This window comes from Schistocerca piceifrons, chromosome 3 (genome assembly GCF_021461385.2).
Source record: "Schistocerca piceifrons isolate TAMUIC-IGC-003096 chromosome 3, iqSchPice1.1, whole genome shotgun sequence".
In the NCBI taxonomy this organism is placed as follows: domain Eukaryota; kingdom Metazoa; phylum Arthropoda; class Insecta; order Orthoptera; family Acrididae; genus Schistocerca; species Schistocerca piceifrons.
The window spans coordinates 749,379,457-749,399,627 of NC_060140.1; the positions used below are offsets into that span (position 1 = coordinate 749,379,457).

Sequence of the window (20,171 nt, forward strand, 5' to 3'; positions counted from 1 at the left end):
GTTGAGTATCTGAAAAATATTTGTTCAAGGGGGAGTGTTGGGGATATGTGAACAAACATTTTCCAGAGTGCATAGTGGCGCACAAGATATGATGTGCAGAGTGCATTAGACTCTGTGGAATATAAATATACATGTTCCGTGTTTGTTGATAAGGCAACGTAATATAATTTGCCCCCCCCCCCCATGAACCATGGACCTTGGCGTTGGTGGGGAGGCTTGCGTGCCTCAGCGATACAGATAGCCGTACCGTAGGTGCAACCACAACGGAGGGGTATCTGTTGAGAGGCCAGACAAACATGTGGTTCCTGAAGAGGGGCAGCAGCCTTTTCAGTAGTTGCAAGGGCAACAGTCTGGATGATTGACTGATCTGGCCTTGTAACAATAACCAAAACGGCTTTGCTGGGCTGGTACTGCGAACGGCTGAAAGCAAGGGGAAACTACAGCCGTAATTTTTCCCGAGGGCATGCAGCTTTACTGTATGATTACATGATGATGGCGTCCTCTTGGGTAAAATATTCCGAAGGTAAAATAGTCCCCCATTCGGATCTCCGGGCGGGGACTACTCAAGAGGATGTCGTTATCAGGAGAAAGAAAACTGGCGTTCTACGGATCGGAGCGTGGAATGTAAGATCCCTTAATCGGGCAGGTAGGTTAGAAAATTTAAAAAGGGAAATGGATAGGTTGAAGTTAGATATAGTGGGAATTAGTGAAGTTCGGTGGCAGGAGGAACAAGACTTCTGGTCAGGTGACTACAGGGTTATAAACACAAAATCAAATAGGGGTAATGCAGGAGTAGGTTTAATAATGAATAGGAAAATAGGAATGCGGGTAAGCTACTACAAACAGCATAGTGAACGCATTATTGTGGCCAAGATAGATACGAAGCCCACGCCTACTACAGTAGTACAAGTTTATATGTCAACTAGCTCTGCAGATGACGAAGAAATTGAAGAAATGTATGATGAAATAAAAGAAATTATTCAGATTGTGAAGAGAGACGAAAATTTAATAGTCATGGGTGACTGGAGTTCGAGTGTAGGAAAAGGGAGAGAAGGAAACATAGTAGGTGAATATGGATTGGGGGACAGAAATGAAAGAGGAAGCCGCCTGGTCGAATTTTGCATAGAGCACAACATAATCATAACTAACACTTGGTTTAAGAATCATGAAAGAAGGTTGTATACATGGAAGAACCCTGGAGATACTAAAAGGTTTCAGATAGATTATATAATGGTAAGACAGAGATTTAGGAACCAGGTTTTAAATTGTAAGACATTTCCAGGGGCAGATGTGGACTCTGACCACAATCTATTGGTTATGACCTGTAGATTAAAACTGAAGAAACTGCAAAAAGGTGGGAATTTAAGGAGATGGGACCTTGGTAAACTAAAAGAACCAGAGGTTGTACAGAGATTCAGGGAGAGCATAAGGGAGCAATTGACAGGAATGGGGGAAATAAATACAGTAGAAGAAGAATGGGTAGCTTTGAGGGATGAAGTAGTGAAGGCAGCAGAGGATCAAGTAGGTAAAAAGACGAGGGCTAGTAGAAATCCTTGGGTAACAGAAGAAATATTGAATTTAATTGATGAAAGGAGAAAATATAAAAATGCAGTAAGTGAAACAGGCAAAAAGGAATACAAACGTCTCAAAAATGAGATCAACAGGAAGCGCAAAATGGCTAAGCAGGGATGGCCAGAGGACAAATGTAAGGATGTAGAGGCCTATCTCACTAGAGGTAAGATAAATACCGCCTACAGGAAAATTAAAGAGACCTTTGGAGATAAGAGAACAACTTGTATGAATATCAAGAGCTCAGATGGAAACCCAGTTCTAAGCAAAGAAGGGAAAGCAGAAAGGTGGAAGGAGTATATAGAGGGTCTATACAAGGGCGATGTACTTGAGGACAATATTATGGAAATGGAAGAGGATGTAGATGAAGATTAAATGGGAGATATGATACTGCGTGAAGAGTTTGACAGAGCACTGAAAGACCTGAGTCGAAACAAGGCCCCCGGAGTAGACAATATTCCATTGGAACTACTGACGGCCGTGGGAGAGCCAGTCCTGACAAAACTCTACCATCTGGTGAGCAAGATGTATGAAACAGGCGAAATACCCTCAGACTTCAAGAAGAATATAATAATTCCAATCCCAAAGAAAGCAGGTGTTGACAGATGTGAAAATTACCGAACTATCAGCTTAATAAGTCACAGCTGCAAAATACTAACACGAATTCTTTACAGACGAATGGAAAAACTAGTAGAAGCCAACCTCGGGGAAGATCAGTTTGGATTCCGTAGAAACACTGGAACACGTGAGGCAATACTGACCTTACGACTTATCTTAGAGGAAAGATTAAGGAAAGGCAAACCTACGTTTCTAGCATTTGTAGACTTAGAGAAAGCTTTTGACAATGTTGACTGGAATACTCTCTTTCACATTCTAAAGGTGGCAGGGGTAAAATACAGGGAGCGAAAGGCTATTTACAATTTGTACAGAAGCCAGATGGCAGTTATAAGAGTCGAGGGACATGAAAGGGAAGCAGTGGTCGGGAAGGGAGTAAGACAGGGTTGTAGCCTCTCCCCGATGTTGTTCAATCTGTATATTGAGCAAGCAGTAAAGGAAACAAAAGAAAAATTCGGAGTAGGTATTAAAATTCATGGAGAAGAAATAAAAACTTTGAGGTTCGCCGATGACATTGTAATTCTGTCAGAGACAGCAAAGGACTTGCAAGAGCAGTTGAATGGAATGGACAGTGTCTTGAAAGGAGGATATAAGATTAACATCAACAAAAGCAAAACAAGGATAATGGAATGTAGTCTAATTAAGTCGGGTGATGCTGAGGGAATTAGATTAGGAAATGAGGCACTTAAAGTAGTAAAGGAGTTTTGCTATTTGGGGAGCAAAATAACTGATGATGGTCGAAGTAGAGAGGATATAAAATGTAGGCTGGCAATGGCAAGGAAAGCGTTTCTGAAGAAGAGAAATTTGTTAACATCCAGTATTGATTTCAGTGTCAGGAAGTCATTTCTGAAAGTATTCGTATGGAGTGTAGCCATGTATGGAAGTGAAACATGGACGATAAATAGTTTGGACAAGAAGAGAATAGAAGCTTTCGAAATGTGGTGCTACAGAAGAATGCTGAAGATTAGATGGGTAGATCACATAACTAATGAGGAAGTATTGAATAGGATTGGGGAGAAGAGAAGTTTGTGGCACAACTTGACCAGAAGAAGGGATCGGTTGGTAGGACATGTTCTGAGGCATCAAGGGATCACCAATTTAGTATTGGAGGGCAGCGTGGAGGGTAAAAATCGTAGAGGGAGACCAAGAGATGAATACACTAAGCAGATTCAGAAGGATGTAGGTTGCAGTAGGTACTGGGAGATGAAAAAGCTTGCACAGGATAGAGTAGCATGGAGAGCTGCATCAAACCAGTCTCAGGACTGAAGACAACAACAACAACAACAATATAATTTGGTAGTCAAATGTATTAATATGTATTGTGCGAATAAAGCATAAGTTTATTTTGTCCCTTAAATAGTTGTTACCTGTCATTTATTTGCGTTAATCTGCATAAACTACAACGACACTCTGTATAACCTTTTTGATTTTTCTAGTATATATTAATATCTGAGATTTATTTATACAGTGGCAACGATATAAGATGCAATCGTTACTCCAGAAAGTTAATAAAATAGTGTTTTCTTACCCTGATTCTCCCTTCCTTATCCTCCTCTGTACATCCTTAAGACCATTCCGCAGGTATGTTTTGTGGGCTGCCGCTGTAAAACAAAGCCCAAATCATAACAACAACAAGGAACACAAACATTTTTAACACAAACGGATACAACTTCTGACCTTTCTTAATTAATTTATACAGTTTCTTTGCAAGCTTCCTTGAGGCCATTGGTTTTGCAATCGACGTAGCAAATGCACACTTCTCGTCATAACTTAAGTCTTCCTTCTTAATTGTGGAAACATCGAGAATTTCTGCTGTTTCTTGCTCCTCAGCTGCTGGTTCATTTTCCGCACCAGGCTCTTGCTTGATCTTTTTAGTTTTGCCCATTTCTTCAACAAAATTTTCTAAATAAATAAACAGTACCGGCTAAGAGTTACAATACACTGCACATTTGTTTATTCCCACTTTTCAACTGAAACTCACAAACACAACAACACGTGCCTACAACAGATAAACAAAAACCGCCACAGACTACATATATTCATTGCCAAAGACCTTTCCGTGCTATGCAGCATCACATCTGTATTTGCGAACGCGCCCTCACACGTTAAATAATATTATCAAACTATTAATATATTGACCGTTTGAGAGATTGTATTGACGTATTGTCTATAATAGATATACCGACGAGCAGTATTGATAATGCAAAAAATATTCTCAGTATTGTCAAAACGTAGGTCGAGTGTTGTTGGCCTGACAATACGCCTTTCAAATGTTTACAGAGCTTCATGACCAAGTCACACAGTATTCAGTAACACAAGGAGTGTTTCTTCGCTGTGGAAGTGCTTTGAACGCCGCGCCAAATTATGATGATTTGATTGAGAATAATTGAAGAAATGATGTCGGACTTGACAGACGAATATATGCATTATTATCAGTCCCTCTCGTTTCAGTTTGATGAGGTAGATTCTTTTGAAAAATGCAGCATTAAAAGAAAATGTCTTGCGCAAAGTTTCAAAACATCCGTCACCATGTAAGTATAATTCTAATGATTTCCTCATTTCACAACCTCGGCAATGTTTCGGTAAGAGGTAAATAACAAACTTATCACTCTTAGAACATATTCTGAGCTCAAACATATTGAGGTATAGTGAACAGAGGTATGTATTCATCCCCATTTTTTCTCTCTCCCTTGAGTCACCTGTCTTCTGACTTGTTTGAAGTAGCCACCATGAATATCTCTCTAGTGGAAATCTCTTTATCTCATCGTAGCAATGTTGCCAAATTTCCTCCATTATTTGTTGTATATATTCCAATCTCTGTCTTCTACAGTTTTTACCTTCTATAGATCCCTCTAGTATAATGGAAGTTATTCCCTTATGTCTCAACATATGGCTTATCATCATGGCCCACCTTATCAATGTTTTCTATACGTTCCTTGCTTCGCAGATTCTGTGGAGAACTTTCTCTTTCTGTGCCATATCAGCCTGCCTATTTTTCATTATCTGCCTTTAGCATCAAATTTCAAACACTTTTATACTCTTCTTTTCCGGTTTTCCCCACACTCCATGATACACTAACATACAGTGCTGTGCTCCATACACAAATACCCGGAAAGTTCTTCCTCAATTTGTTACTACTTGCTAGTTGAATTCTTTTGCTGTGGAATGTCCTCTTTGCCTGCACTATTCTGCTTTTTATTTTATCCTTGCATTGTCCATTTTATTTTGCTTTCAAGGTAACAGTATTACTTAAGTTCACCTATTTCGAAGTCTCCAGTTTTGATAAGGTTATTACTAATCTCACTCCTGCTACGCCCCATTACTTTTGTCTTTCTTCGATTTACTCTTAATCTGTAATCTGTACTCACTAGGCTATTCATTCCATTCAACAGGTCCGGTAGTTTTTGTTCACTGTGGATAGCAATGTCATGAGTGAATCTTATTACTGAAATTCTATCATCGTGAATTTTAATCCTTTTTTTGTATCATTGCTTCAATGATGTATAGACTGAACAATGGGGGTGAAAGATTGCTTCACTGTCTTACATTCTTTATAATACAAGCTCCTCATTCTTGATTTTTCATTTGTAATACTCCCTCTTGGTTTTTGTACAACATTACCCACCATTCCTTTTAGCTTTCACCTATGTTTCTGAAAATTTACAACTTCTTGCTCAATTTTATACTGTTGTATTTTTCTTCTAGCTAGGTTGAAAAATCCTATGATTGTGATGTGGATCTTCTTAAGTCTTGCTTCCCTTATCAAGTACAATGTTAGAATTGCCCCTCTGGTGCCTTTACCTTCCTTAAACCAAGCCGATTGTCATCTGACAGATCTTCAATTTTTATTTTTCCCTAGTCTTCTGAATATTATTCTAGTCAACAACTTGTGTGTGTGTGAGCTGTTAAGCCAAGTGTGCAATTGTTCTCACACTTATCTGCCCTTGCCATTTTTGGAATTGTATGGATGATATTTTTCTGATATTGTGTCTTCAGTCTCGTAGATTCTTCACATCCACTTGAACAGTCACTTGGTTGCCACTTTCCCTAATGCTTTTCGAAATTCTGATAGAATGTTATCTGCGCTGTCTGCTATACCTTCTGCCTGACTTTATCCCAAGTGTCTTGGAGTGCTTTTAAATTCTGTCTCTAATATTGGATACCCTCTCTTTCCCATATTGGTTGCAATTTAATCTTCTGTCACCCTCATCAGAGAAGCCATCCCCTGTCATGGAGGCTTTCAGTGTACTCTTTCCAGCTATTCGCTCTCTCTTCTGCATTTAACAATGGAATCCCCATTTCCCTCTTAATGTTGTCACCCTTCCTTTTAATTTCATCGAAGGCTGTTTTAACTTTTCTATATGCTGAAACAGTCCTTCGGACAGTCATTTCTTTTTCAATTTTGTCACACTTTTCCTGCAGCCATTTCACTTAGCTTGCCTGTACTCTCCTACCATGAAGCAATGGAAGAATCAGTTAACATGACTTGCTGTTTATTTTATTCCTAAGTGATTTATATTGTCATAGTCGCATCTTTCCCTGAAGGTGTGTGCACTTTCTTCTTCTGTTGATCAGTTATGATATTTCTTCTCTTACTCAAGGTTTGTTCCCTCTTACCTAGCTTGCACCTATGTTTGTCTGTCCAATATCTGTGATTGCCCTATTTAGAGATGCCCAAACAGCCTCAGAGAATTTCAGACACCTCATCATTCCTCAGTACTTCAGTACCCTCTTCTCTCCAAATTGATTGTTCAGGGTGATTCTCTTAACCTTCAGTTTCCTCTTCATCTTTACTGAATTGTGATCTTGATCTGTACCTGATCTTTGGTAAGCCTTACAGTCTGATATGATTTTGGAACCTGTGTCTGATGATGGTGTAACTGGGCTGGAATCTACCAGTCTCCTGGCCTTTTCAAAGTATACATCCTCTTGTGACTTTTTGGACAGTGTATTCACTATTAGTCACCAAAATTTATGCATAACTCAATTTTACTGCTCTCTCATCCCTATTCTTCTACTTCTTCTTCTTTAGTGTTTAAATCTGAGTTTGGTTTGCAGCAGTATGCAAATAAACTCTTCCGTCTGTCTCCCTCTTCATTGTTGCATAGACAGCACATCCCACAGACTCATAATTGCTGTCTTTATGACATCTTTGGTCTTCCCCTGTGTTCCATCCCTTGACAGTTCCTTTTGTTATTGTTCTTATGATGTTGTTGTGTCCTACAAGTTTGCTCCTTCTTGTCTGGATGTGCCCCCAGAGAAATCTGGCTTCCTGTCCTCTTCTGAACAGCTCTTTACTGGTAATTTTATCCCTCCAGTTTATCTTGTCATCCTTCTGTAGCACCATACCTCCAGGGAGTCTAGCAGTCTTCTCTCTTGTTTTCTTACTGTCAAATTGTATAGAATCACACTCCAAATAAATGCTTCCATTATCCATTTAATTTTGCCTGATGTACGTTCACGCTCATCACAAAGTTCTTTCTGAAATTAAAAGCAATTTTGAACCTGCTGTATTTTGCACACAATTTCTTTCCAGCTTCTACCATATGTTGTGATCCTGCTTCCCAGATAGGTAAATTCCTCAATCACTTCTAACCCCCCTCTTCCAATTCTCATTCTTAGAATGCTACTCTTCATAAAGATGACACGTTGAGCTGCAGACAGACACAACAAAAAGGCTGTTGCACATTTAGATTTCTGCCAAAGCCTTGTTTAGAAAACACAACACACACTTATTCATTCACACAAGCAAGCACACCTCAGGCACACATGGCCGCCATCTCTGCCAGCTCAAACTGGAATGCGGCTGTCACATGGAATGAAAGTGGCAATCTGAAAGGGTTGGGGAATGGGAAGGTTACGGTTGGGGGAGAGATAGAGTGTTGTCTGGCTGAGTGTGTAGGGACTAGATGGAGGCATGATAAGACTGCCACCGAGAGCAGTGTCAAGAGGCCGTGGGGCAGAAACTGTTGGGTGGAAACTCTTGTGTGGGGACAGTAGAGCTTGGGGCTGGGATAACTTCAGGAGCGGAGAATGTCTTGATAACTCCCATCTGTGCAGTTCAGAAAAGCTGGTGGTGAGGGGAAGATCCAGATGGCCAGGGTTGTATGGCAGCCATTGAAATCAAGCATGTAATATTTAGCTGCATGTTGTGCCACAGGGTGGTCTACTCTTGGCCACAGTTTGGTGATGACCGTACAACCTGCTGGACAACTATTTGGTAGTCATACCAATGTATAAATCTGTGCAGTGATTGCAGCAGAGCTGGTATATGACATGGCTGCTTTCACAGGTAACCTGGCCTCCATGGGGTAGGATAAGCCAGTGACAAGCTGAGATGGGTATTACTTGATGGGTGGATTGGGCAGGCCGTGCACCTGCATGGGGTTTGTATTGAGCGTGGCATAGAGATGGACTAGGATGTTGTGGAGGTTGGGCGGGCGATAGAGCTCCACTTTAGAAGGCATGGAAAGGACCTTTGAAAGGATATCCCTCATTTCAGATCATGATAGCTGGTTCTTGGAGGTGGTGGGGTCACTGTAAAAGGTGCACTTTTTTCTAGAACGCAGCCAGGGGCAGTGTTGGTGGGCTCCGGGGGAGGGAAGAATGGAAAGTGGAAAAGGAGGGGACCAAAGATGGGAACAAAGCGATGTGTGGGTTGGCAGAGAGTGGGCACAGATTTCCTGTCCATATCACATTCACCCCCACCCCCTCAAATCTTTCCACCACCACCACCCAAGAACCAGCTACAAAGGAGTGTCCCCTTCATCGCCCAATATAACCCTGGACTTGCACAACTGAACTACGTCCTTCCTCAGGGCTTTGATTACCTATTGTCATGCCTTGAAATGAGGGACAACCTTCCAAAGATCTTTCCCACCCCTCCTAAAGTGATGTTCTATCATCTACCCAACCTCCACAATATTCTAGTCCATCTCTACACCTTTCCTGAGCCCAGACCCTTGCCACGGGCAACATATCCCTGCAGAAGAGCCAGGTGCAAAATCGGCCCAATCCACCCACCAGCACATCCTGTTTGTCCTTTCACAGGCTTGTCGTACCCCATTAGAGACCAGGCCACATATGAAAGCAGCCATGTCGTACACCAGCTCTGCTGCAATCATTGGACAGCTTTTTATATTGGTATGTCTACCAGTAAGCTGTCTACCAGAATGAATGACAACTCCGAAAGTGTGGTCAAGAGCAGAGTGAACTACCGTATCACATAACATGCTTGATTTTAATGGTTTGGCACCCAAAATTTCCTATCGCTCCGTACTTTCTGTGTCCAAGTTGGTGCCTCCCATAGTTCCCCCCACATCCAGGAAAATGGGGTCCCGCAGGGCTCTATATTGAGTTTATCTCTATTTTTAGTGGCCATTAATGGTCTAGCAGCAGCTGTTGGGCTGTCTGTCTCACCTTCTCTGTATGCAGATGATTTCTGCATTTCGTACTGCTCCTCCAGTACTGGTGTTGCTGAGCAGTACCTACAAGGAGCCATCCACAAGGCGCAGTCATAGGCTTCCAGTTTTCAGCTATGAAGTCATGTGTCATGCACTTCTGTCAGCGTTATACCGTTCATCCGGAACCAGAACTTTACATTAATGACGATGCACTCACTGTAGTGGAGACATATCGATTCTTAGGACTGGTTTTTGTCGTGCGATTGATATGGTTTCCTCATCTTCGTCAGCTGAAGCAGAAGTGCTGGCAGCACCTCAATGCCCTCCGCTGCTTGAGCAACACCAACTGGCGTGCAGCTCGCTCTACGCTGCTGCGGCTCTACAGTGCCCTTGTTCAATCCTGCCTTGACTATGGGAGTCTGGTTTAGGGTTCGACGGCGCCCTCGGCATTGTGTTTACTCGAACCAGTGCATGACAGTAGTGTTCAATAGGTAACAGGAGCTTTTAGGGTGAGTCCGGTGACCAGCATCCTGGTGGAGGCCACAGTCCCTCCATTGAAGGTTAGGCGTGCACAACTGCTCGCCAGTTACATTGCACACATTCATAGTTCTTCTAAGCATCCGAATTACTGTCTCTTTTTCCCATCCATGGCGGTTCATCTCCCGCATCGGAGGCCCAGGGCAGGGCTTAATATTGGAGTTCGCGTCCTCTCTCGTCTATCGGAAGTGGAGTCATTGCCTTTACCACCTATACTCGAGGTCCATGATGTCCATTCACGTACACCTCCATGGTGTACACCCAGCCCGAAGCTTCACCTGGACCTTTCACATGGTCCTAAGGACTCAGTTTACCCCACAGCTCTCTGCTGTCACTTCCTCTCGATTCTTGACATGTGCCGGGACCATGAAGTGGTTTACACTGACGGCGCGATGGCTGATGGTCACATTGGCTTCACTTGTGTTCCTGGAGGACATATTGAACAGCACTTGTTGCCACATTGCTGCAGTGTTTTCACTGCAGAGCTGGCGGCCATTTCTCATTCTCATTTAGTCTCTGTACTGACTCCTTGAGCTGCCTACAAGCTATCGACCAGTGCTACCCCCGCCATCCTTTGGTAGTGACCATCCAGGAGTCCATCTATGCCCTGGAATGGTCCAGTCATTCTGTGGTGCCCAGGCCACATTGGAATCCCAGGAAATGAACGTGCCAACAGACTGGCCATACAGGCTACATGGAAACTGCTTCTCTGGATCGACATCCCTGTAACTGACCTGGAATCATTATTACGCCACAAAATTTTTCAGCTTTGGGAGACAGAATGGCATAATCTCAGTGCGCACTACAAACTGCGTGCCCTTAAGGAGACTACGAATGTGTGGAAGATCTCCATGTGGACCTCTCGCAGGGACTCTGCCGGCTTTGCATTGGCCATGTCGCTAACACATGACTACCTCCTCCGTTGCAAGGAACCATCTCGGTGTCACTGTGGTTCACATATGACTGTCATCCACATCTTGCTGGACTACCCACTTTTAGCTGCTGTGTGGCAGATCTTTAACCTTTGTAGCACCCTACCTTTGGTGTAGAGTGACAATGCCTCAACATCAGATTTAGTTTTATATTTTATTCATGAGGGAGGGTTTTTATTGTACCATCTAAGGGTGGGCATTTAGCCTTCTCTCTGAGACTGCCACCCTTCCTCCATTTTAACTCTGTCACACTTTCTTTGCATTTGTTTGTCTTGGTGGTCATCTTTTCTCTACTTGTGTTCATCTTGCCTTGTCTTTCTGGGGTGGACATTTTAATGTTTTGCAGAGTGGCTGGCTTATCCTCTTCTATTATTGTGATCAGCCAGCCCAGACCATATGCTCTTTGGTTTTAATACCTTTTCCCACTCTTCCTTGTGGTGTATGTTTTCCTCCTTTTTTGTTTGTTCCATTCGTTTTCTTTTTAGGTGTGGTGTTGGGTGTTTTTTTACCTTGAGCCTTGCTTGCATCAGGAAAAAGGGACTGATGACCCTGTAGTTTGGTCCCTTTATACCCCAAACCAATCAACAGGTTTGCCAGCAGTCTGCAGTTTGTTTGCTGATGATGATGTGGTGTACGGTAAGGTGTTGAAGTTGAGTGACTAGGAGGATGACTTAGACAAAATTTGTGGTCGTTGTGAGCAATGGCAACTATCTCTAAATGTAGAAACATGTAAATTAATCCAGATGAGTGGTAAAAACGAACCTGTAATATTTGGATACAGCATTAGTAGTATCCTACTTGACACAGTCACATTGTATAAGTATCTATGTGTAACACTGCAAAGCGATATGAAATGGAATGAGAATGTGAGGATTGTAGTAGGGTAGGCGAATGGTCAATTTCGGTTTATTAGGGGAATTTTGGGGAAGTGTGGTTCATCTGTAAAGGAGACTGCTTGTAGGACACTAGTGTGACCTGTTTTGAGTACTGCTCGAGTGTTTGGGACCTGTAACAGGTCGGATTAAAGGAAGACATTGTATCAGATTTGAGGCAGGCTCTTAGATTCGTTACCAGAAGATTTGAAGAACAGGCAAGTGTTCCGGAGGTGCTTCGATAGTTGAAATTGGAATCCCTGGAGGGAAGGTGACATCATTTTTGAGTAACGCTAGAGAAAATTTAGAGAACCATCACTCGAAGCTGCCTGCAAAACAATTCTACTTCCACCAACATACATTTCCATAACGACCTGAAAGATAAGATACTCGAAATTAGAGTCAATGCGGAAGCATATAGTCATTTCTCCCTCACAATACTTGCAAGAGGAACAGCAAAGAAAAGACTAATAGTAGTAATGGATATGCTCCGCCACACACCATACAGTGGCTTTTGGAGTATATGTGTAGATGTTACTATCCCCAAAACATTACTCTACTCATTGTCTGTTCTTTTTTCATCACATTCCAAACTGCACACGCTCTGACATCTGAGACACACTATATCAGAGTTCTTCTCCTCACACAATACATGGTTGCGTAACCGCACAAATTGTTAGTGCAGATTCTCATGCCCAAATTTTTCTCGCTGCTAATTAAATTGTTCCTGTCGATCCCATTTCGTATCTCATCCTCTCATATTTTCGCATGTTTTCCATACTACCTGTGCCATACAAACTTGTGTATTTTGACCTAACCAAGGACCCTTCTCTTCTCTCTTATCCCAAGGTGTGCCTTACAGTAGATACCATCGTCCTGCAAGACAGACAATATATAAAACAATTGAAGACGTCGAAATGACAACGTCTGCTGCCGACAAGAAGAAGAATACCATAAAATCTGTCGCTGCACTCTACTAGATGGACCCGCTGTCTTCTGTGGATGTAGACTGAATTTTAGTATCGATCTGAATGATACATTTTCGCATGGTAATGGCTGGTTAACTGTTGCTGTTGTACGAGGTGGTACAGGCGTACCCAATGTATCAGGATTGGAAAGTTTCGTTGACAGAGATATTATAGCCTACCGCACATATCATGTTGTTGAAAATGCAAATAAAGACTTTGGCAAATCATCATATATGTCACCCTCACCCTTCTCCTTGTATACACGTAGTAGACGTAAGATATCTGTTAATGAAACTGTATTTATTTGGATTAAAGGTAAAGGTACTTGTGAATATGTTAAATTCGTTGGAGATTGTACACAGTGGGCCCATGCTTCAAATCTCTGCACCAGTTCAGAAATGTATCGCTTTCCCTGGCTAAAAACCAGTCCGACATCCTATTCTTTAAATGCTACTAGCTCTCTGAGCGCATTACCTTTGACCCCGCCGATAAGGCGGTGCTACGTCATCTTGGCGGCGCGCCAGCCGCGGACTTAGCGCACAGCAGACGGGAGCACCTAGTGAGTCTAGGGCTCCCGTCCGGGATAACGCGCGGCTGGCACTGTGAAATATTCTAAGTCCGAATCAAGGTCACGCGCTCTCGCGCGTCTATAAAAGCGAGCGCAGCCTGCGCAGCGGATCATTCGCGCTGCTGCTACTGCACAGGCAACTGCATTGAACGCTGCCAAGATGCCTTACAGAAGATACCGTCGTCGTGCAAGACCTCATCCATTCCTTCCTTTTTCTGCATGTTTTTGCAATTTTTTCCTTTCTTTTCTTTTCTTTTCTTTTCTTTTCTTTACATATTTTCACATATTGGTGTGTTTTTTCACTTATTGGTGCGTATATTCATGTATTTGTTTCTATTTTTGCACTTCCTTTTCTGTTATCCAGCTCCCTTCTCAACCACCTAACGCTTTTGCTTAACCATTTCCTACACCATTTCCTGTTTCCCCAATGCCATCCCTGCCACAGTGGGCCCATGCTTCAAATCTCTGCACCAGTTCAGAAATGTATCGCTTTCCCTGGCTAAAAACCAGTCCGACATCCTATTCTTTAAATGCTACCGAAACGATGGAATCACTCATCCCCACCCCCAATGGCCTAAATGTAAAATTTCCTTTCTGTGGACCTCACCCCTCCTTTCACAAAGATCTTCACCTTTCCAGATTCTGCCAATCCCTAACCCTCACAAGCCTGGCACTGCAAAAACACATCTCCATGGCACAAGCATCCTAGAACCACCCCTGCTCTCCCTGCAAGATACTGCTGCTGTGCAATCTCTGCTACATACAACACATCTCTGAAGTTGAGCCACGCGGTCTGAAGTGTCTTGTCATGGTTCGCCTAGCTTCCTTCGTCGGAGGTTCAAGTCCTCCCTCGGGCAGGGGTGTGTGCGTTGTCCTTAGCATTTGAGTTAGACCAAGTTGTGCGTAAGCTTAGGGACCAATGACCTCAGCACTTTGGTCCCATAGGATCTTTGAAGTTGAATCTCTCACTATCTATGCAGGGACATTTCAGTCACTACCTCCATGTTATATTGATCGAAGATGTACTTACCTTCTCCCGATCCCTGTTAAATCCTGGCTCTACCAGTTCACACTACCATCCAACCATGGTCCTTCCCCCCCCCCCCCCCCCCCAACCCCCACCCCCCATCCCTAGTTCATAACCAACCACCCTGTGATCAGCTTCCAGAAATTTCTTACCTCCAGCTTGGCCTCACCATCCTTCCCCAAGTCCCTTCCTAAGAACACCAACCTTTCACCAGAAGAAAGGACAGCCATAAACAGCCTGAAAACAGAGTCTCACCGGGTCATCATACTGGCTGCTTCTGAAGCATTTACATATTTAGATACTGCCTTGTGATGGCTTGAAGCTCAAGATGAAAGTCACCATTATCAGATATTTGTCCTGGAAAAAAAAGTGCATGGCGTAGCTGCTCATAAGTGAGTAGGCTTGCTTAGACTAAAACTAAGGAAGTGTTAATTCTGTACATATGTACTATAGATGCAAAATGCCTTTATATTGCATTTTTCAGATGTTCCACCACTGTAGTTATGAACTGCAATGACTACCTGGTGGAAGGCCTTCGCCAATTGTCTGACTCATCCACCCAGAAACTGCCAGAATTATCCTATCCCAGGAGACCAACATAACATCCAATCCCTGCTTAAAGCCATAGGCCCTTCGAGGAACCTCTTCTCTGAATCTGTTTCTCTCCTTACCCCCATGACACCCTACACTCCCACCCACATGCTCCCCAAAATCCACAAACCCAACAACCCTGGATGCCCTATTGTAACTGGTTATTGTGCTCCCAACTGAAAGAATTTTGGCCCTGATTGACTAACTCCTCCAACCAATAACCACTTCCTTCATCGACTCATCCCCATCCCTTTATCTCCTAGACCCCTACTTGTCACTGTTGATGCCACTTCCCTATACTTCAACATCCCCCATGCCCATGGTCTCCAAACGTCATTCAGACTCCAAACACGCTGTCTCATTCCTCATATGCCTTACTAAATTATCCTAACAAACAACTACTTCTCCTTCACCCACACAGCACTTCTTATTCCAGCATGTCATAGGCTTACCCTACTGCATCAGGGACTGGGCACGTGTGAAAGCACCCATGTTTTATACCAGCTCTGCTGCAATCATGCACCACTCTTTAGATCGGTATGACTACCAATCAGCTGTCCATCAGGATGAAAGGCCACTGTCAAACTGTGGCCAAGAGAAAAGTGGACTATCCTATAACACAACATGCAGCTGAAAATAACATGCTTGATGTTAGTGGCTTCATCACAATCCGAGCCATCTGGATCCTCTCCTTCACCACCAGCCTTTCTGAACTGCACAGGTGGGAGTTATCCTTACAACATGTTCTCCACTTCCATAAATATCCCAGCATCAACATATGATAATCTACTGTCCGCACACCCTCTGCCCGATAGTTTCTGCCCCCTCTGTCCTATAACCTCCACCCAATTTACCCCTGCGGGTCTGGGGCTTAGAATAGGCCCGAGGTATTCCTGCCTGTCGTACGAGGCGACTAAAATGAGTTTCACACATTTCGGCCTTTATGTGAGGGTCCTGTGTAGGGTTTGACCTCCATACTTCAAAATATTCCCGAAGAGCGAACCAACTGGGGAAGGGTGCCTTATAAGGTGCATTGTGTCCATCATGCATTGAGATCTTTAGCCCACTTTCTCATTGTCGCATTGCAGTCCTGCCCATTCTCCTTCTCTTGGGCAAGGACACCTTCCTGGGTGAATTTTCCACCATGCACTATGCAGTGTCGATTTCTGCATCGACAATGACCATGGACTTCTTTGCACCTGATATCCAACACGGTAGCCAGTCTGTTGTGGAGGGGCCGCCATGTACCCTGTTGGTTGTAGCCCCCTGACCACACAGGGATTGCTCTGCTGATGCCTGCGCCGTTAACTCCCCATGTATGCCAAGGGGTAGATGCCCATCACCCTGGGTCATCGGGACTCCCGGCAATGGCCATCCTGCCAGGTGGCCTTTGCTGCGGCTGGGTGGTGCCCGTGGGTAGGGCCCCTGGTCGGAGTGGGTGGCATCAAGGCAGATGACACACAATGAAGTGTTGCCCATCATCTCTTGCTGGTGGTGAAACACCAGCAGTCTCTAAGCGATCATGAGTTCAATTCAATGCACAGAAGTACGACCCCAAATCATTCCCTTCCCTGGCCGCACCATGGGAGGAACGTCAGGCTAAGGATGGCAGTGGATCTTATTTGCCCCGGTACCTTGTATGTTCGAGAGCTGATGGGGAATCCGTCATGATGATGAGGCCTCAGTTTTCTGCTGAGCATTTAGAGGACAAGTTCGGGGAGGTGGAGGGCTTGTCCAAAATGAGATCTGGGTCAGTCTGGATCAAAACCACATCCTATGCCCAGTCACGGGAGTTACTCGCTTGTGTCAAGCCGGGGGATGTTTCTGTAACCATCAAGCCCCATAAGAGCTGAAATATGGCCCAGGGTATCATATTTCACAGAGACCTTCTTTCGCAGTCCGATGATGAGCTGCGTGTCAATGTAGAGCAGCGAGGTGTACGTTTCGTCCGGCGTGTCCACAGGGGTCCGAAGGATAATCAGGTTGCCACCGGTGCCTTCATCTTGGTCTTTGAGGGTGATATATAGCCCGAGAAAGTCAAGGTGGTCTGCCGGTGTGATGTAAAGCCCTATATCTCTCCCCCGATGCGGTGCTTTAAGTGCTGGAAGTTCAGCCACATGTCTTCCCACTGTACTTCCAGCGTCACATGCCGAGATTGCGGACACCCATCACATCGCAATACTCCATGTGATCCGCCTCCCATCTGTGTTAATTGCAAAGAACACCATTTGCCTTGCTCGCCTGACTGCAGGATTCTCCAGAAAGAAAGGAAAATCATGGAGTACAAGACCTTGGACCGACTGACCTACACTGAGGCTAAGAGAAAATTTGAACGCCTGCATCCTGTGCATATGAAATCGTCTTACGCCGCCACTACAAGAGTTCTGGCACCATCAGCTCTGCCAACCCAGGTCACCTCTCAGAGCCGGAAGACTACACCTGCCCCCTTGATGATGGGGGGCATTTCCCTCCTTGTTGCTCCTGCACCACCTACTTCAGGAGCAACACCCTACCCCCCCCCTCCCCCCCCCCCCCAACCATCAGAGATGTCCGTCCCCACTTCTAAGCCAGAGAAGCATAAGTCTTCTTTGGCTTCTCTCGCTAAGAAGGGGTCCCTTGGGTCACTCCCTTCCCAGGTTTCTTCTAATGGGAAAGATGACACCCGCTAGTGGTTGAAGAGCCCAAAAGCAGCTGGTCGTAGGGCTTCATGCTCATCCTCAGTCCCGGAGACTGAGGCAGTGAAGTCCTCCCAGCCAGGGAAACCCAAGGAGCAGCGAGAGAAATCCAGAAAGAAAACCCCTTAAACCAAGGAAATTATGGTGACACCCACACCACCGCTACCTACAAGCTCTGTGGCTGAAGGTGGGGTGGAGATTTTGGCGTCCGCTGAGGCCCTAGATCTCGCCAGAACCTCAGACACAATGGATATAGACTGCTCAGGCAATAAATCGGTGGCAGCAGGTGACTCTGAGGCGTAAACTGCCTCATTGAATGTTCCATGTCTTCCCAGTCTCACAATATCGTCCTCCAGTGGAACTGCGGCAGTTTTTTACTCTGCCTGGCTGAGCTATGGCAACTATTAAGCTTTACACCTGCTATCTGCATTGTCCTCCAGGAAACCTGGTTCCCAGCAATGCAGACTTCCTGCCCTCCACGGATATAAGGGATATTACAGGAACCGTAGCAACTATAATCGAGTGTCAGGTGGAGTTTGCGTTTATGTCCGAAACTCGGTCTGTAGTGAACATGTGACCCTTCAAGCCCCCCTTGAAGCAGTGGCTGTCAGAATAAGGACGATGCAGGGAATAACTGTCTGCAATGTATATCTTCCTCCAGGTGGTGCAGTACCCCTGGATGTATTAACTGCACTGATTGATCAACTCCCTAAACCTTTCCTACTTCCAGGAGATTTTAATGCCCATAACCCCTTGTGAGGTGGTACCATGCTTACTGGCCGAGGCAGAGATATCAAAACTTTACTGTCGCTATTTGACCTCTGCCGCTTAAATACTGGGGCCGCCACACATTTCATTGTGGCTCATGGTAGTTACTCAGCCATTGATTTATCAATTTGCAGCTCAGGACTTCTCCCATCTATTCTCTGGAGAGCACATGACGAGCCTTTGTGATAGTGACCACTTCCCCATCTTCCTGTCACTGCCCCAGCATCAGGCACACGGACACCTGCCCAGATGGGCTTTGAACAAGGTGGAATGGGGATCTTTCATCTCTGCTGTCACCTCTGAATCTCCCCCACACGGTAACATCGATGTGATGGCTGAGCAGGTGACTAGCACAATTGTTTCTGTGGCAGGAAACGCGATCCCTCGCTCTTTAGGGTGCCCGAGGCATAAGGCAGTCCGTTGGTGGTCGCCGGAAGTCGCTGAAGCAATTAAGAAGCGTCGGCGAGCCCTGCAGAGGCATAAGCGGCACCCTTCCCTGGAGCACGTCATAGCCTTTAAACGGCTCCGTGCCAGTGTTCGCTACCGTATCCAACAATGGAAGAGGGAGTGTTGGGAGAGATACTTCTCCACCATTGGGTGCCACACATCACCTTCCCTAGTCTGGGCAAAGATCAAACATCTTTTCAGGTACCAGGCCCCAATAGCTGTCCCTGGTGTTACAATAAATGGCGAGCTATGTACTGACGCAAACACGATTGCCGAGCACTTTGTTTGAGCCTCTGCATCGGAGAATTACCCCCCAGCCTTTCTCACACTCAAACAGCGGCTGCAAGGGAATGTCCTCTCATTCACTACATGCTGCAGTGAATCCTATAATGCCCCATTTACAGAGTGGAAGCTCCTCAGTGCCCTTGCAAATTGCCCTGACACAGCTCCTGATCGCATCCACAGCCAGATGATTAATCATCTCTTATCTGACTACAAGTGACATCTTCTTGTCATCTTCAACCGGCTCTGGTGTGATGGCGTCTTTCCATTGCAATGGCGAGAGAGCACCATCATTCCGGTGCTCAAACCCGGTAAAAACCCGCTTGATGCAGTTAGCTATCAGCCCATCAGTCTCACCAACGTTCTTTGTAAGTGCTGGAACATATGGTATGTTGGCGGTTGGGTTGGGTCCTAGAGTCATGTGGCTTGCTGGCTTCATGTCAGGGCGACTTCCGCCAGGGTCACTCTACCACTAATAACCTTGTGTCCATCGAGTCTGCCATCCGAACAGCCTTTTCCTGACGGTAGCACCTGATTGCTGTCTTTTTTGACTTATTTAAAGCATACGACACGACTTGGTGACATCATATCCTTGCCACATTGTATGAGTGGGGTCTCCGGGGACCACTCCCAATTTTTATCCAAAACTTCCTCTGCTCCATACTTTCCGTGTCCAAGTTGGTGACTCCCATAGTTCCATCCATATCCAGGAGAATGGAGTTCCGAAGAGCTCTGTATTGAATGTCTCTCTATTGTTAGTGGACATTAACTGTCTAGCAGCAGCTGTCAAAGCCTCCATTTCACCTTCTCTGTATGCAGACGACTTCTGCATTTCGTACTCTTCCTCCAGTACTGTTGTTGCTGAGCGGCGCCTCCATTGAGCCATCCACAAGGCACAGTCATGGACTGTAGCCCAC

At 44.8% G+C, this 20,171-nt stretch overlaps 2 protein-coding genes across 3 annotated transcripts in view; one reads left to right on the top strand and one right to left on the bottom strand.

The window, feature by feature from the left end:
- The window catches only part of LOC124789604 (H/ACA ribonucleoprotein complex subunit 2-like protein), a 39,196-nt gene extending 34,731 nt beyond the window's left edge, over positions 1-4,465 (bottom strand). Inside the window, exons 1-3 of one of the 2 annotated variants that reach the window (XM_047257014.1) lie at positions 4,166-4,465; positions 3,862-4,071; positions 3,713-3,785 (exon numbers count right to left, since the gene is read on the bottom strand). In XM_047257014.1, the coding sequence (XP_047112970.1) occupies positions 3,713-3,785; positions 3,862-4,069 (281 nt within the window). In that variant the 5' untranslated portion in view covers positions 4,070-4,071; positions 4,166-4,465. Of the gene's footprint in view, positions 1-3,712; positions 3,786-3,861 lie in introns of both variants that reach the window. The other variant, XM_047257013.1, reaches the window with a different exon arrangement.
- Positions 4,466-4,486: 21 nt separating this feature from the next.
- Positions 4,487-20,171, top strand: part of LOC124789603 (fidgetin-like protein 1) — a 196,166-nt gene continuing 180,481 nt past the window's right edge. The window contains exon 1 of the mRNA XM_047257012.1: positions 4,487-4,715. Within this exon, the coding sequence (XP_047112968.1) occupies positions 4,579-4,715 (137 nt within the window). The 5' untranslated portion in view covers positions 4,487-4,578. The remainder of the gene's footprint in view (positions 4,716-20,171) is intronic.